Consider the following 19,238-nt stretch of genomic DNA (forward strand, 5'->3'; position numbering starts at 1 on the left):
AATCATACAGAGCCACATAAAGTAGACCACATTGAAGCAGTGAAGGACAGTCCCTTGCCGTTCCTGGACGTCCTTGTCCGCCGTAAACCCAGTGAGTGTCTCGGCCACAGCGTTTACCGCACCACCACCCACACGGATCGGTATCTGCACGTCGACAAGTACCATCGCCCAGCACAGAAACGGTCTCTCCTGAGGATCTTGGTAAATCGAGCTGAAATTGTCTCAACGCCGAAAAACCGCCGTGAGTACTCAGCCACTTACGTGAAGTTTTCAAGAAAAAAAGTTACATCAGCACACAAATTTCACAAGCATTTCATCTAAGCCACAAAAACAGAAGGCACCCGATGAAGACGCGGAAAAGATTGCTTTTCTACAGTTTTAGGGCTTAAAAACAGGGAAGGTTAACCGGCTCCTGCAGTGACATAAAATCGACTGTCCAGATACCGGCAGATCAGGAAACTAACGTTACCTGTGAAAGACAATGTGCGCCTTAGAACACTTGCAATACACTAAATACTTTCTGGTGTGGACACTTTTATGTCAGTCAGCCTCTCCGCACAACTGAACACCGCCGCATAGAACATGGAAGATGTTCCCTCCTACACTACCCCGAAAAATCAGCTGTAGTGGACCAGGCACAGGTAAAAGGACATAGAACTGCATTCGACGAGACTTCTATCATTAAACGAACCAACGGCTTCTGGGATAATCAACGAAAGAATAAAGATTACTTCGGAGAATAGGACAACACCCTCAATAAAGACGTTGGATTGGAGCTCGATACGGCCTGATGTTCTTTGATTGGGGTGTTGAAGTGGTCGCGGCGATCATGCCACTGAAATATTACCGCATATGGCACGGGACAGAGCACCATTGACGTAACTGGCGACGGCGCGGTCACATAAGCACACAGCGGCGTCCACACGATAGTCAAACACTTGAAAATGGCGGAGGACAACTCTGCTGACAGTTCGTGGGCAGTTAATCACTTGATCTGCCTCGAAACCCGAGAATAATTTATTAATACTAAACACACTCTTTAGATAAGAAAGGCACAGCCTACAATTTTCAACAGAGTTCTCTGATCGAGCATAAGCATTTGTCACCAATGGAGCTGACGTATCTGATTCTGCAGACAAAGAAGAGTTTACAAAAAGGAGTAGTGTCCCCTTGTTTGAGACATATCGTGATGGAAACTGCCTGAGTTTAGGGTATGTCGTTGGAGGCACTCCTGAAACAGTGGCGCGCTAAGCTGAATCTAGTTCTTGTGATACTGTGTAGCAAAACCACACGTGTACAGTCGCATAGGAAGTAACTTCGACTGCTGCAAAAATATTTTATTCTGAATGGTGACATACATACTTAGACGTCGTTAGCTCAGAAGAACAAAGCTTGTGTCTACTGCGTCGTCTCTCAACTGCACTCGTAAGCATCGCTATGCTCACTACCTTTATGTCCATGTTCTCAGCACTGTGGCCGATAATCGCAGATGAATGCCTACAATCCTTCCTTTCTGCGTACCATTCGCGACTGGCAGAGAAAAGGGTGAAGTGCCAAGGCACTCAAAGTACCCTCTTTCGAAGTATGAACACCAAAGTACGAGGATATTTGAACTGTTCCACGTCTAGGAATGACACTCAGGAAGAACGGAAACAGTGCATCTGTATGATTTTTCAGCACTAGATAAGTCCTTCAGCAAATTATCACACCACCAGGATTACATGGTGAATTGCGACAGACTAGGCTCCGGGATTTCTAGCTGTAAAATACACTCCTGGAAATGGAAAAAAGAATACATTGACACCGGTGTGTCAGACCCACCATACTTGCTCCGGACACTGCGAGAGGGCTGTACAAGCAATGATCACACGCACGGCACAGCGGACACACCAGGAACCGCGGTGTTGGCCGTCGAATGGCGCTAGCTGCGCAGCATTTGTGCACCGCCGCCGTCAGTGTTAGCTAGTTTGCCGTGGCATACGGAGCTCCATCGCAGTCTGTAACACTGGTAGCATGCCGCGACAGCGTGGACGTGAACCGTATGTGTAGTTGACGGACTTTGAGCGAGGGCGTATAGTGGGCATGCGGGAGGCCGGGTGGACGTACCGCCGAATTGCTCAACACGTGGGGCGTGAGGTCTCCACAGTACATCGATGTTGTCGCCAGTGGTCGGCGGAAGGTGCACGTGCCCGTCGACCTGGGACCGGACCGCAGCGACGCCCGGATGCACGCCAAGACCGTAGGATCCTACGCAGTGCCGTAGGGGACCGCACCGCCACTTCCCAGCAAATTAGGGACACTGTTGCTCCTGGGGTATCGGCGAGGACCATTCGCAACCGTCTCCATGAAGTTGGGCTACGGTCCCGCACACCGTTAGGCCGTCTTCCGCTCACGCCCCAACATCGTGCAGCCCGGCTCCAGTGGTGTCGCGACAGGCGTGAATGGAGGGACGAATGGAGACGTGTCGTCTTCAGCGATGAGAGTCGCTTCTGCCTTGGTGCCAATGATGGTCGTATGCGTGTTTCGCGCCGTGCAGGTGAGCGCCACAATCAGGACTGCATACGACCGAGGCACACAGGGCCAACACCCGGCATCATGGTGTGGGGAGCGATCTCCTACACTGGCCGTACACCTCTGGTGATCGTCGAGGGGACACTGAATAGTACACGGTACATCCAAACCGTCATCGAACCCATCGTTCTACCATTCCTAGACGGGCAAGGTAACTTGCTGTTCCAACAGGACAATGCACGTCCGCATGTATCCCGTGCCACCCAACGTGCTCTAGAAGGTGTAAGTCAACTACCCTGGCCAGCAAGATCTCCGGATCTGTCCCCCATTGAGCATGTTTGGGACTGGATGATGCGTCGTCTCACGCGGTCTGCACGTCCAGCACGAACGCTGGTCCAACTGAGTAGCCAGGTGGAAATGGCATGGCAAGCCGTTCCACAGGACTACATCCAGCATCTCTACGATCGTCTCCATGGGAGAATAGCAGCCTGCATTGCTGCGAAAGGTGGATATACACTGTACTAGTGCCGACATTGTGCATGCTCTGTTGCCTGTGTCTATGTGCCTGTGGTTCTGTCAGTGTGATCATGTGATGTATCTGACCCCAGGAATGTATCAATAAAGTTTCTCCTTCCTGGGACAATGAATTCATGGTGTTCCTATTTCAATTTCCAGGAGTGTAAATAAGAATCTCTGACTTCTTAGAAAAATGGTTCAAATGGCTCTAAGCACTATGGGACTTAACATCTGAGATCATGAGTCGCCTAGGCTTAGAACTACTTAAACCTAGCTAACCTAGGGACAGTACACACATCCATGCCCGCGGCAGGATTCGAACCTGAGACCGTAGCAGCAGCGCGGTTCCAGACTGAAGCGCTTAGATCCGCTCGGCCACAATGGCCGGCTCTGACTTTTTAACTAATCAAATACGAAACTCTGACTTTTTAACTAATCTCCCACATGCGAATGCGGGGATTAACTGGTCAGCAGCGACCTCTAGCAGTGCAGTCTGTGCCTCTGAGCTTGTACAGCCTGTAGAAAACTACATTAACTGCCATTACAATTAGACCAGCATTCGTTTAGATGTCATGTGTTATTCCAATAGGTGTCGTGGTGTTTCTTGATTTCACAAGCGGAAAAAAAGGAAGCTCGTTAAACGTATATGGTAGTTTTCACCTTTATCTTATGTGTGTCCTTTATAATTATCTAAGAAATTCTAGCGTGCTCTATTTCAATGTGCCATTTTTTACCAAGAATGGAAGTGCACTGGTGAGCCAAAACGTTTTGATCGCTGCCCACCACGAGGCTCTATGCTAACTGGTGGCGTTGAAGGCACGTGACGTGCTGTTTGCGTGCGGTTGTTGTGAACATCTATGGAAAGTGGTTGAAGAATGCTGGAATCAAGAGTAGTTGACAAGAAGTGGACGCCCATACCTCCTCACAGAACATAGGGATCGGAGGCTTGCCCTCTTCCTAGAGCAGTGTAGGCGGCGATCTCTGGCGTATCTGACGTCAGAGTACAGTGCTGGCGCTAGCACAAGTGTTTTCAAAGCACACCGCTCAGCACACAGATTTAAACATTATCTTTCGCAGTGGAAGATCCCTATGTATTCTTGTGTTCACCCAACAACATCTTCAGTTATAATTCCAGTGGACATGAGACCATAGAGAATCGTCCACGGAACAATGGAATCGTGTCGCTTGCTCGGATGAATTCCGTTTATTGTTAAACCAGATCGAAGGTCGTGTCCAGGTGAATAACTGTTCGGAACATGTAGCACGACACGGACATGCGCGGCGGGAGCAGTGTTATGTTATGGAGGATATTTAACTGGGTTTCCATGGGACCTGTCCTGGAGGATAGCGTATTTTTGCGGCCACCGTGTGGTTTTCCTCGTCTTGCCGATGCTGTCTGGCATGATGTGTAGTTCCACAGCCTCCTTTATTGTGGTGTCGACTGTGGTTTCTTTAGTCTACCTTGGTGGTAGTCGTTCCTTGCCCCTTTCGATATTTTAAACACTGGATTCTGAAGACACAGTGCTGTCTGTCACTTCTACCTCGCTTGAAATATTCCATCGTTGTATTGGATATCACACATTAGGTGGATTTGGTAAGTGGATTGATCGGCGTTTAAACTGTCCCTGGTTTGAAGTGCTTTCCTTCGGTGAACATTACTCTTGGCAGCCTGTCTCACCGATTTCACAGCTGTAGGCACCTTCCTCAGGTCGATCCAGGGAGCCACTGTCTGTGGATCACTCCGTCTTATTTGGACACATTGTTATAATTGTTTAAAATTTACCCTTATGTTTTAATATGTTATTGCCTTACCCACTTGTAATTCCGGCCTTCAACCGTTAATTGTTTGTAACACTGTTTGTGGCCTTCAGCCGACACATAATTTTCAATTTTCTCTTAATAAGGCCTGCAGTCGTCACCATAGCCTGTTACAGTTCGTTAAGATTGTTTTAGAAAGGTTTTGGTATTTTAACATGCAACTGCCTTCCTTCCTTTTAATTCAGGCCTTTAGCCGTTGAATTATTCTGAAAATTGCTTGTGGCCTTCAGCCCCCAATAATTTTGAATCCTTTCTTAATCAGGCCTTCAGCCATTAATTGTTTGTAACATTGCTTGTGGCCTTCAACGGACAAATAATTTTAAATCCTGTTTTTGTGAGGCCTTCAGCCATCACCATAGCTTGTTACAAGTTATTAAGATTATTAGACAAGGTTTTAGTATTTTTAAAGTGTAATTGTATACCTTATTTGTAATCCAGACCTTCAGCTGTTGTGCATTTTTGAAACTGCTTCTGGCCTTCAGCCGACGAATAGTTCTGAATCTTCTTAATCAGGCCTTCAGCCGTAGATTGTGTGTAACATTGCTTGTGGCCTTCAGACGACAATAACTTGCAATTCTTCTATTAAGCCTTTCAGCCGCCAGTATAGTAAAATCGTTGAAAAATATTTGCTGAGAATTTTGTTTTATAAAACGAAAGTGCTGGTGTTTTCTGTGCAACCAACGGGAACTGATTTCGCCCCGTCCACACCTTTCCTGGTTTCCCTAAGTCCAATGTATCACCATAATCGTGCTGCAATGGTTTGCGGAGCATGACAGTGAATTCATGTTGATGTCTTGGCCATCAAATACGGCTTATCTGAATCCAATGAAACGCAACTGGGCCGCTATCGGGTGTCAGCTCCTTGCCCGCAAACCAACCTCCCGTAAATTATGGGATGTATTCATATGTGTGCATCCGGAATGACTTACATACAAACTTCCACTATTTAAGCGTCCTTGCTGGCGATAATATAGGACGTTACAAATTGGAATGTGTGTCACAGGTTATCTAGAGCGCCGAATCTAACAAGTGTGAGAGACCTATAGAAGTCAGAAAGAAATCGAGATCGTAGTGGAACACTCTAATCGTATGATGGTCGTAACGTATTAATAATAAAAATAAGAAAGAACATGATTCGTTGATTGAAGTTCACAGTACTTTACCAGTGATTCAGGTCAATAGGACGTTAGCAGATTATTAATGCCATGAAATATCAACCTGGCATTATTGGAGGATCGACAGAAGAGTTGTGTGTTCTCAAGCAATCCTGCCTGTTGCGTAGTGCCCCTCTTTCTTTCGCTAGCCATCCCTTCCAGCAGGCCAACTTCCATCAAACCTACCATCGTTTTCTCTCAGGAGTTTGGATTCATACTTCTGTTCCGACAAGTTGCCAGGTATCCAGATTTACGCTGGACTGTCGCGAGTTTCTTGTTTAAAATCGTTACCAGGATACGAAGAAATGTAGATTGCAACGAAATGGATAATATTTCAGAGAATGTTGTTCACTGCATCAGTATTTACATTAGGAGGCAGTGTCGTAAATTAGTCTTATATACGTAACTGAAAATAAAAATCAACTTTCAATCCAAAAAGATATAATTTGGCAAATCTGTTGTTTGAAGTTCAAGTCTGATGAGAAGTGGACAAGATTTTGATACGTCCCCTTAGAAAAATTATACAATACTGTGCTTAAACTGACACACAATATTTTTTTTGGCGCTACGCAATCTGACTTTCAAAAATCCCTGACTAACATTAACCTATACGTTTCACAAATCACTTACCTCACAAAAATCTTGGTTACTCGAACTACTGCAATACAGCGAGCGCCACTACTGCCAGTTAAATAAAAGATTCAAACTAGGGAACGCACTAACTACTGATAGGAATAGTTAGCAAATGAAAGATTTTAATGGAGAACAAACAATATATTTACCTTAATAGTCATAATATATATATATATCAGTTCATGACATCCCGTCTTACAAATTTCAAAACTCCGCCATCTCTCTCCCCACGTCCACCACTGCTGGCGGCTCACCTCCAACTGCGCAACGCTACGCGCTGTTAACATCCAGCTGCCCAACACTACAATGGCGAGTATTAGAACAATGCCAACTAGCCACTGACTGCACACAGCACAGCCAGTGATTTTTCATACAGCGCTATGTGACGTTACCAATAAAAAAACCTAAACATCCTACTTACAGTTTCTTTTGTGCCTTGCAAACTGTGAGAGCCCGTTTCGAGTTATCTGGTTTTACTTAGGGAATTTCTCGATAGCCACACTAGAAGGTGAGTTATCGGTGAACTGCTTAATCATGTGCATACAATTTGGACCTTGCATCGACCAGGAAAGTGTGGGTCTGAAACTCTTACTAAGGAGTTTGGAAAGTTAGTACCAATGTTGAAATGTTGATAAGGTAATACGCCGCACCTGTTTTCAATTCCAACTTTGTTTTAGACTGCGGTATCTCTGTAACAGTAGCACTTCAAGGATTCAGAATAAAAAACCATTAACTGTAGGATATATATTTGAATTTTAGACCACTGTGTTAATTCTCGCTTTAGAGATCTGAGTTTCGCAAAAATCCCGATTTTATTCAGTTTAGAAATATCAGGTTCGTAGTTAGGGCTTCGTTGCTTGACGGAGGAGCTGCAGTATTAATTACTTACGAGTATGGTGGACGACTTTCACATTTTCACCTGCCGTTCTTATCACTTCTGTAAAGTGGTGATGTGTCCTGCTCCGGAGGAAATTTACCATGCAAGTCTGAGCCAATTCTAATCGTCTTCAGGAGTTTTTCTTTATTCCACCAAAAAAAAAAAAAAAAAAAAAAAAAAAAAAAAAAAAAAAAAAAAACCACTCTCAGTTTGTTCGTCAGAGCGTGTATAATTACTTGTCCTTCGCATTCCACAGAAGGCGGCTGGGAATGTGAACTACTCGGACGTGGAGTTCTGGTACCCGACGCGGCCTGGCGTGATGGTGCTCAAGGGCCTCAACCTAGAGGTGAGGATCGGCCAGACGGTGGCACTGGTGGGTCCCTCTGGCTGCGGCAAGTCCACCTGCATTCAGCTGCTAGAGAGGTTCTACGACGCAGCCTCCGGCTCTGTGGTGAGTGCGACCAGCTAGCACTGCTCTTACAAACTGGACTGAGACTCTCTCTTCGCTACCACAGCAACGAATTTTTTACTGTGTGTCATCTGTCTTTGCCTTTCTTTTAGCACACGTGGGGAGGGAACGTTGAGGTGGAATGCTGCTAAATACGAGAGATTATTTCCATGTGCTGGCTAAACTGCTGAACTGTGCACTAGACGGATTTACGAGAACGTGCTGGACAGTAGCGCTACCGAATTTCTTATGTGAAATCTCTTGAAGCTTTTTTAAATAAAACGAACGTTGTGAACTTTTATTTCTCATCATAGTCACCCTGGTGACGTACACATTGCTCCCAGTAAGTGACCAGCTTGTTGATACTGTCAGTGTGAGATGTTTGACTTCGCTGATGGAAATACAGTCTCACCTCTGCTTGCACTGCTTCATCAGTGAAGTCCTCAAAGATCTTTATGTTTTGGAAACAGGTGAAAGTAGGATGCGTCGGAGTTGGGACTGTGTGGAGGACAATCGATGACACTGAATCCAAGGCATCGGATTATTGCTGATACAATATTCGTGTATGGTCTGGCATTATCATGCTGATGGAGATGGTGCACCATGTGTGAACCAACTCTTAGAGTTGGAAACCGATTACAGTTTCTCACGCAACGACATGGTTGTTACGTTACATACCGCCAAGTTACAAGCTACGATTCGGATCCCTCAAGCGGCGGAGGACTGCATATTTGTAGACATGAAGAATGAAGATGTAGAAAGCTGATAACGTTTGTTCTATTTAAAAAGCGTTAATATTTTTCACATATAATATTCAGAGGCATTTGGTTTCAGCACGTCCTCATCAAAAGAGTATGAAAATGATTCATACAGTTCTTCTATATTAATAAAAGTAAAAATTTTTGATCAGTTTTAACGTACGCATCGAATCTAAAAGTTTACCTTGGCACCAATTATAAGTAGACGGTTCGTGTGGTTGCCGGCCAGTGTCTCCTTCGTGTAAATATACATATCTCGCTTTCTTTCTCGTTCGTTCATTATTCAAAGGTCGTCAAGTTGACACAGCGATATCGCAGTTTAAATCTTTTTTTTGCGCTTTCTCTGTTTCAATGGTGCAGTTTATTTACAATTGTGTGACATTTATAAACACTGTTCGCTGCATAACAACTCGGAGAAAGGCAACGTTAAGCGATCACCACCAGAACCTTCTCTTGAGCATTAACTAGGATTCACCACCGCCTCTACGTCTTATTTGCTGACTAAGGAACAAACTTAGCTCAGTTTCTGGAATGCGAGACTTGTAAATATATTTGGAATTTTACAGGTGTAAAGAAATTTTTTTGAAATTTGTGAATCTGTGTAGGTAAGAGTATCATGTAGAAAAATTAGCCTGCTTTAAATATGTTCATCTTCAAAGATTAATAGAGAAGGAAATGAAACAGAATATCCTCGAAATATATGCACCATCTACGCAGACAATCCCAGTGCCTAGCTGTTTCGTTTCAAAGGAGGTGATTTTCAAGTGTCCGTTATGTGAAATTCTTCTGGACATTTATATCCGTGATGATGCATGTGACTTCATCCGAGAACTAGGAGACGAAATGTCATGTGGCAGTTACCTGTAGTTAGTGTTTTCATTCTGTTGTAAAGATTAAATCATTATTCAACGTGTTCAGCACGCATTAAGTAAAAATCAAAAACATAACTGTTTGGTCAGTTTTATATCTTTGCTCGCTTCTATCCACTTAACTCGTTGAGAACATCGACGATTCCTACCTGAAACTATTACCGTAGCAAAGAAAGACTAATCTTATGTCACAGATCAAAACTGAAAGAAACTGGTGAGCTCTAATGGTAAAGAAACATCGTGTACATAAATTCCCTCTCATTCTAGGAATGCGTCGTTATTGAGGATATGGAATGAAAAGACGCCTTGTGCTAAAATTGGTACCCTAATAGTGTTACTAACATAGAGTCCAAATAGCTCAGGCACTGTAACTGAAGAAAGACTTGAGGTGAGAATTTACAAAATGACGATGAGTAACGATAGGTTCCACCGCCGACTTTACGGCAGGTGTTATGCAAAAGATTTGCTCAGTAGTAATTCCAAGTAAGCCACATTTTCCTATGTAGTGTATTCAGAGATATGTCTCTATCGTTATATACATAAAATTGATAGCGAATGCCTTTTAAAAACGTGGTATGGTAATTATTTCGACTTGAGTATACAATACTACAGTTAAAAGTGCAACTATTAGTGTAATAATATTCGCCCCCGGTTAGGGCCAGAGCGAACTTGGTATCTATTGAAAGCATTTCGTTACATGTGGAGTACATCGGATTTTTAGGGGTTATAACTAAGAATATACAATGTTTGAACAATATCCACTTACCAGAATAAACAACTGTATCTAACTGTAAATTCTTCGAAAATTTGGTATATATATTTGAGCGTTCACTCTTTCCAAAGGTATCGGTACAAAGATTTATCGATGTGAGTAAGCAGGACTTAAGTATATAGTGTGCAACATACTCTAAATCAGCTGTAGGGAAAAGGAACAGAGCTAGAAAGATAAAGTAATATATGGGGAAAGGTTGTCACCAATGGACCAGTTATCTTTTGTCTCGAAATTAAGGAAATCCGATGTCTCAAATGTTGTGAAACTGAATGTCATACTTCTTCAGGTAACTTACACTGGATTCTATAGCGTTTATTCCTGAAGACCTATTAACATAATCAGGAAAAAATGCTGAATTATTTTTCGTAAATGTCCATTCATGGTCATCCGTTTCCATCAGTGGAGTAGATGAATTTCATGAATGGACCAGTAGATGTAATCCTATTTGCTAAGCATTTAATTGCAGCTTTCGTTTACAATATGCTATATTTGTACTTTAAATTATGTTTAAGGACCTTTCAAAGGAATAGGAACGGCCTTTTGCACGTATTTCTTGCTAGTAAAATAAATAAGTACTAATATTGTGTGTACACGTGATGTCCTTAAGTAATTTAACGGTGTTTCCATGAATGGGAGCTAGCAGTAGTTCAGTGGTCCGAACACCGTAACCTCTACTATGCATCCCATTGTATAGGGTATTGCGGCAAATAAAATAAATCTAGAGAGATCGATGAAATATGGATAAGGTTCACTTACCAATGGTATATGGCAAGTAGAATAATCAGTGTTACAAAACGCCGTACGCAGTTTTCTTTAACATTTTCATCAGGTACTTACTGTAGCCCGCAACTTTCAAACTAAGATGATGGTGTCTGTTCAACGTAGCTAGAATGCAGCGGCCATTGGTCAAACATAAATATATCGACGGTCCATGCAATTTCTTTTTAAATGGTAGATACGATTACATTCATTCGAGAAGACCGTTTGCTCATATTTAAATGTTCGAATCTTAGATGAAAGAAAGGGAAGTCATTGTTTAGAATTAGTAGTAATTTGAGTGTGGGTGCAAGCGACCAACAATAAAGTAGAAAAGAGTTTCTCCCATCAGTTGCGAAGTGCGTTCTATAATCCAATTTTTGTAAGCAGAATGATCTTCAGCTGCTTAAACTCATCAGCAGACTTGCCTAGCTTATGGGCCTACCGTAACGAGTGAAAGAAATGGTGGACAGTGGGAGAGAGTCTCTAATTTGCCGCACAAATGTGCTCGACGACGAGCCGAGTGGCACGGCTAGCATCCAACAAATGCAATCGGGGAACAGATGGATAGAAACCGGGATCTCATCAACGATGAACGACAAGCCATCGACGATGGACCATTTACGCGATTGTCACGGGAAAGTTCCGAGATAGCTAATTTTTGCCATGGTGGTTACCGCAAATGCTTAATTGTCGACATGCTTAGTAGTAGAACTCTTTGGGTTGGTTTCGGGGAGCTTGAATCAACAAACAACAACAAAACTGTTGCCCAACTGAGACATTCCATTCAAAATCGACTGTGCTGGAGACCGACATCCAGGACAGTTCTCCTCCATAACAAGCCCTATTCAGATTCCACTGCCTGTTCCAAGAATAAAATTTAGCAATTGAGGTGAGACCTCGTACTCAACGTCTATCACTTCTTCTTTCACTTGAAACCGCTGATAAAAGCGTTTTCTAGGGAGGATACGTATCCCTATGACCAGACGGTTCTTAGTTCTCGAATACGTCTTGTGCTTTCCACTCATTACTCAAATAGCAAATATTTGTACTAAATAAGAATATTATGTACATAGCTATAGTGTGAACAGAAATGTAAAATTAAAAGCTGTTTCCTTGGATGCTTGATAACTTCAAAATAATTTTTTCAAGCGTGTTTCAAGACAAGAAAATCAACAATGCATTTCCTTTCTATCTAACATCAAAATTCGTGTTGTTTCCAGGCCCTAGACAAACACGACGTGTCTCAAGTTAAAATGGCTGCACTGCGATCCCAACTGGGTCTCGTTCAACAGGAACCAGTTCTGTTTGACAGAACCATTTCGGAAAACATTGCTTATGGTGACAACAGTCGCGATGTTTCCATGGATGAAATAATCGAAGTGGCGAAGAAAGCTAATATCCACAAATTCATTACAGCTTTGCCACAGGTATTACCGACTCTGTATAATGGGAGAGAAATTGCCGTAAATTATTGAAGCTTTTTGCAACTCTGTCTGTTCTGTATGAAATTCAATTTAATTTTTTGACACAGGGATACGAAACACGCATGGGTGAGAAAGGCACGCAGCTCAGTGGAGGTCAAAAACAACGGGTAGCAATTGCAAGGGCTTTGGTTCGAAATCCACGTGTGCTTCTACTGGATGAAGCAACTTCAGCTCTGGACACGGAGAGTGAAAAGGTATATGATAAATATTTTATTACTTCACTTTATAGCTCACATCGTAAATACATGGATTATCCAAAATGATGACCCCATTTAATAGCTTGGCTTGCAGTAAATGCATTCGTTTCTTTCATAATAGCTAATAACCTCATTCTGAGTAATTTAATTTTCGCTTTCCCTCAGTTTTTTTCCTCTCATGTCAAATGGTATTTTCAGTTTTATTTTAGACCACTTTGTTGCCTGACATATTGTGTACCTGCATTCATCTGTTGGATGTATTTTCTTTAATTTTTGCATGTTGTGACACAGTCACGAAAAAGTTTCCAGTGATCCAGAAAAATATTTGCTATATTGTACTTCCAGTTTTGGACCACAATGTTTATTTGTAATCGGATAATTTATTACAGTCAGTAATGACCGTCTTTAGATCTTAGTAATTAATTTTTACCTTTGGCTGAGAGTACGTAACAATCGTGAAAATAGTTTTACCTTTTAATTTTTTCAGATTGTTCAAGAGGCGCTAGATAAGGCGAAAGAGGGTCGGACTTGCATAACAATTGCCCACAGGCTCTCTACAATTCAGGACGCTGACCTCATTTGCGTGATCAGTCACGGAAAGGTTGCTGAAATAGGAAAGCATGCAGAACTGTTAGCTAAACGTGGCATCTACTACAAACTTCATAATTTGCAGAGTACTTAATTTTCTCGTTTTAAAATGTGTTGCCTTACATGAAGGAGGTGCAATCTCAGGAAACTACAATTGTTAAATAACTGTGATCATTTTCCTTGCTATTTGCTTTGTTTCACTGGAAACGTGTAAAGCACTTAATCACGTAATACACTGCCTGACAAAAACTGAAGTACCGAGAATTGGAGTGGAAGAGAAAATGAAATTAAACACCACGGGATGAGAGAGTATGGGTTGTTACGTAATTACAGAAACCGAGGCTGATTTACAAAGACCTTTCCATTATGATCCCACTTAACAGCATAACACTGCAGTCCCTTCCTCCCCCGTCCCTCCCCCCTTCCGCTTCTGGCCATTGTGCAGGCGCTGATTCGCTTGGGAAGGGTGTCACAAAGCCGTTTCATCCTCTCATGGGGAAAGCTGGACCACAACCTTGTAATTAACCTTGATACAGCTGGATACTGGCACTGATACGTGGCACCGAGCGAGGTGGTGCAGTGGTTAGCACACTGGACTCGCATTCGGGGGGACGACAGTTCAATCCCGTCTTCAGCTATCCTGATTTAGGTTTTCCGTCATTTCCCTAAATCGTGTCAGGCAAATGCCGGGATGGTTCCTTTGAAAGGGCACGGCCGATTTCCTTCCCAATCGTTCCCTAAAACGAGCTTGCGCTCCGTCTCTAATAACCTCGTTGTCGACGGGACGCTAAGCACTAACCACCACCACTACCAGATACGTGGCATGCGTTCCCTCGCAGAATTGAGGAACTTGCTGACTACAGGAGTAGCTCAGCATTACACGCACACTCAGCATTACATGTGCCACGTGTGGACGAACTTTGTCCTGTTGACGTATAGCACCACGATGTTGTCACATGAGAATTAACAGATGAGGACACATGATGTACGATTATGACTTCAGAGGTCCCTTGGTCACCACCAGCCATACCCTGAACCCATACCCGATGGATTCCCACACCATAACTCCTGAAGTAATACGTCCGTGTCTTTCGAAAAAGTTGGCACAATGGAACCTCTCCCCAGATCGCCGAGATACTCGTCGATAATGGTCTTCCATGGTAGTGCAGAACGGCCACCCATGACTGAACCCAATGCGACGCCAATGCTTCCCGGCCACGGCAACACTCCAAAGATAATGCTTTGACTTCTGGTGCAGCCCACGCATTGGATGGTGAATTCCTAGTCCTCTGCCGCTGATGTCCTGTCAGAACGACAGGACAGGAACAATTACCTCAAGTAAAAAAAGGGTAATAATCCTGGGTTCTAAACTGCATACATTAAAAGCTATGAGCACTACTTCATCTTCGTTACTGCCAAACGCGTCTGTTCTATAAAGCAAGTGCTAATAGCTTTTAAGGTATCAATATTGTTAGACAATTTTTTTCTTGTTTTGGTCTGCCAGTACCGAAGATAAAAAACAAGTGTTCATAGTTCTTAAGATACGCATTTTAGAGCCCATTTTTACTAGAAATTTGGCTTCGAATGATCGTTCCTGTCATATCTCTGAATACTGATCATTCACCATGGACACCAAGTATACTTTAGGTCTGGTAGTAACAATAACCACATACAACACTAACGCAGTGTGGCGACCGTTCTATCTCTTACAGAGAATATACACTCTTACTTCTTTACAAACTCTGTGTACCTGTACGATGTTACGTTGACATCTGACCAGGTCTTCTGGCTACTTCATTTCTTTTTTGTCAGGTGGTGTACTAGATCAGTGCACATATACGTGAAAGGACTGAGTACTTAGTGTAATATTTACCACTAAAGCTGTATGTTTCCTTATTTTTGAGAAAATTTATTTTTATTATAGCCGACATATTCATTACGAAAGGTTTCGGCATCTTTATTGATATTTAAAAAAAATTACGTAACATTTATTTTCCAGTATTAGCTGCATTTTTTAGGGATTCCATGCCACAATTGGCATAAATGGAACCCTCAAAGAGTTACTCCGTTCTCTTCCTTTCTGTCTGAATGTTAAAAACACTTTTTCTCAAGAACGGGTAGACGTATCAGGATTAAATTTAAGTCCTTGATGCTCTAAAAAAAAGCTATGGTTTCTAAAGCAATTCAGTCAAATTAAACTGCCATTTATGTCACACATTTTGATACTCGCAAAGTTACACGCAAAATATATTTGTTTGTATGTTCATCATCTGCAGGAGCTGTTAAATTATTATTGAATTCTCCACCTTAACCTTAGTGAAATTAATTAATTAGTGTTTTACGGCAGACGGTTTTCGCTTTTATTTATATAGCTTCTTTTGAGGTCATTCTGCAAACATGGATACTAATGTTTGCACATTTTTCGTTGTTTTAGATTAAAAACAGTATTCTGCCTTTAAAGTTCGCGTGGAATTTATTTAAGGTGTTTCTGCCTCTTGTTCACACATTTTGGAAACCACTGCTTCTTCCTTCTCGGTTAGCGGAGGTTGAAGGGGAAAGAACATTCGTTACTGCCAAGCGTATATGAGTAACAAATTTTCTACTGGAATCCACCTCCGCTAACCAAGGGAGAAGAAGCAGTTGTTTCAAAATATGTGAAGAAGAGGTGCAAACATCATTAGTAAATACAAGCCAACTTTATGAATAAAATACTGTTTTTAATCTGAAACGATCAAAAATGCAGAAACATAAGTATACATATCTGCAGATTGACCACAGAAAATGCATTATAAAAGCGAAAAGTATCCATTGTAAAATTCTCTTTCATTAATTAGAGTAGATTTAAGACAATGAAACCAATAATAAATGATCACTCATCTAAATCTAAATTGCAGTTCCAGTTCACCTAGAATCATGAAATTTTATAAACAAGAAGCTTTCACAGTAAAAGTAAGGAGAAAATTCTGAAAATAGGTAATATTTTATTATATCACATGAAAGAGTTTTGTTGCCATTTGTTATCTGAGTGTCTATCTGTTTGTCTGTTAAAACGCCTTTTTCTCAGGAAAGGACTTAATTTTAGAGGTGCTATTGTTGTCACATGATCTATGGCTCCTTGGTGGTATAAATAACTAAAGCTTTATCGAGTAGCTGTTATTGTCACATGATGTATGGCTCCTTGGTGGTATAAATAACTAAAGCTTCTAAGTCAATATCTTCAAAAGATGCGATGATGTATTCACATATTGTGATAGCTGCAAACTTACTCATCAAAACGTACAGGGTATTTACTTCTCGTTCACAAAAAACTCAGAAAATAGTTAATATGTAGCTATATCACAAGATAAAAATATTTCTTTTGTCAATTTTTTAGCCGACTTCAGACATAAAATTAAAACGTTCACAAAAGTCTTGGAATTCCCTCGACCGATACCTTGACAGTATCAGTGTCAACAACAGGCAAAAATCGCCTAGATTCTCGATTATTGGGATGAAGGAGCTGTCTATACACATGACAAAGTTTGTGCACAGCCATCAGTGCTGATTTCCTACTCGTACTTAGTCTTTTTTTTCAGTATGATCGAAAGACATGGAAACTAGTTATACTCTAAACATATTCAACTGGTACTGGAAAATAAACATCACATACACACATTTTTAAATTAATTTTTATTAATAGCATTGACATGTGTAATGTAAAATCATGTTCCTGCTAAATGCCAAAAATATCTGTTAGATTGTATTATATTTTGTATTGTAATTAATGTATTGACAGTATTGACACTTTTATAGATCATGTTTGAGAATGTTATCATCTTCCAGAGTTCTGATGAATTAATAAGAGGTGATGAGTCTCTTACCTTGGGTGATAAGAAGGGTTAATTTTTACATCTGTGTTGACTCTTTTCAATGAGTGTAAACTGTGTGGTGTACTTACTTGATGAGTCTGGTTGACAGATTATGTTAATTCGATTTACACGAAGGAAGTACAAGTTTCAGTAACCTCATTTCATTAATGCAATCAGCTTCAACTGAATGATTATAATGTCTGTGATACAGTGTTCGTGAAACCATATTTCCAGTATAGCTTGTCTTCCATGTGGTAGAAAATAATGTTCCTCATTCTTTAATCTTAGTACATTTTCTGTCGTTCTGTAACTGTGTAAAGGATTATATTGACTTTTCATTTATGTGTAATAAAATTTCAGATTCCAACTAATGGTTTCTAGGAGATTTGTAAATAAATTCATCACTGTGATGTTTCGGTTAGTAAGATCTCATTCCACTAAAAGGAACCTATACATACTATTTTGAATACTTGCAGCCATTTTTCCTCAGCTATTACTCAGTTACACTTTGTCATATATAGAAGAAAAAAATTCTGTCTTTTGCAACTGAATGTTTTTTTGTGTGTACCAAAATTGATTCACATATTCATGATAAGCAAGTTTAGTGGTCTATAATATAAATAAAATTTTTACTTATACACATTTTGGTAGATGATTTGTAGTGAGTCTTCACAGATAAAATATTTTATCTAACTATTTACAAATATATGTTTCTTACACTTATATTCACTTTTGAATCCTTGTCATGTAGCCACATGTTCTTCTGTTTGTGCTAGATGTATATATTAAAGGTTGCTTCATATTGGTACATTACAATTAAACATATCACAGCACATAACTTTTATTGTAACACACTGCACATGGTCCTGCTCACATGCTGTATTTCTGACTGAGGGATCACTAGAGCTATGGAGGGTAAGGGTTGAGAGTGATGTGTGTGTGTGTGTGAAATCTTTGTGTGATATTATTTTTGTAAGTATGAATTTGGAATATAATACTGATGGTCAAAGGTTTGCCAGGATTCAGGAGGTCAATAAAATACTTAAGCACTAACAATAAGATCACTTCTTAGTGTTATTATCATAAAGAGAGATAACATTTGTACCAAATTATTTATTTCAGCTAATCTTATATTTCAGTGTAGAACATCACATTGTTCAAAAAAATTTACAGAGACTTACATTACGCATAACTAAGTCTCTAATGTATGTTCTGTTAGTATCTTGTTTGAATGGATGTGAAGCTGTAACTTCGCACATTCGTAGAGCTGTCTTTTGTTAGCATGGAATATAATCAAAGCATACGCCTGATTCATGTTTTCTGGTGTTAATATGGTCAAATACATAACTTTTGTCCTATATGGTGCTTTTTAAGACAGTTTCTATCTATGAATAATGTATGTAAAAGTATATTTTTACTTGTACTGAAAGTATTAAATATATTTTTGTACAACCCTCGTCATGTCCCTTTCTTTCATTAGACTATCGGAAGGAAATTGACATAGTTATTTAAGTCTAAAAGTATACAAAAACGTGAAAACTTCCTGTAAGAAGTTACTCCCAAACCAGTAATTGCTACACAAGTTAGTTAAATACATTGGTGCCTAAAATCGAATCAACAAACCGCTATTTCCCCGTCCTGTGTCCAATTCATGATATAATCATACAAACTGTCAATCAGATGTCTGTACGATCATGTTCTGCACGGAAGGGGCATTCTGGTCAACAGCAAACCGTGCCAACGATGAAGTCGGGGCACCTATGAAACAACGTAGTGTTGCCATGTAGCACTGCATCTACAATCGCCATGTACACATACGGTGCAGTGTGGCACAGAGAAGATGCCGACCAGCCTCTCTGTGGTGAAAGGCCGGAAAAAGAAAGGAAGCCCCTGATGTGGGCCGATGGCAGAGTGTGAATCGTTCTGTTGTTTCTCAGATGTGGTGACAGTGTATGCAGACCAATGATGTATCCCTAAGACCAAGGCAGAGCCAACTAAGTGTGATT

At 41.1% G+C, this 19,238-nt stretch overlaps 1 protein-coding gene across 1 annotated transcript in view; it reads left to right on the forward strand.

The window, feature by feature from the left end:
- Positions 1 to 18,684, forward strand: part of LOC126354017 (ATP-dependent translocase ABCB1-like) — a 282,194-nt gene extending 263,510 nt beyond the window's left edge. Inside the window, exons 20-23 of the mRNA XM_050003340.1 lie at positions 7,766 to 7,960; positions 12,336 to 12,542; positions 12,647 to 12,793; positions 13,284 to 18,684. Of these exons, the coding sequence (XP_049859297.1) occupies positions 7,766 to 7,960; positions 12,336 to 12,542; positions 12,647 to 12,793; positions 13,284 to 13,478 (744 nt within the window). The 3' untranslated portion in view covers positions 13,479 to 18,684. The remainder of the gene's footprint in view (positions 1 to 7,765; positions 7,961 to 12,335; positions 12,543 to 12,646; positions 12,794 to 13,283) is intronic.
- Positions 18,685 to 19,238: the final 554 nt, after the last annotated feature.

The sequence above is a fragment of the Schistocerca gregaria genome, chromosome 3, assembly GCF_023897955.1.
Source record: "Schistocerca gregaria isolate iqSchGreg1 chromosome 3, iqSchGreg1.2, whole genome shotgun sequence".
Lineage (NCBI taxonomy): Eukaryota > Metazoa > Arthropoda > Insecta > Orthoptera > Acrididae > Schistocerca > Schistocerca gregaria.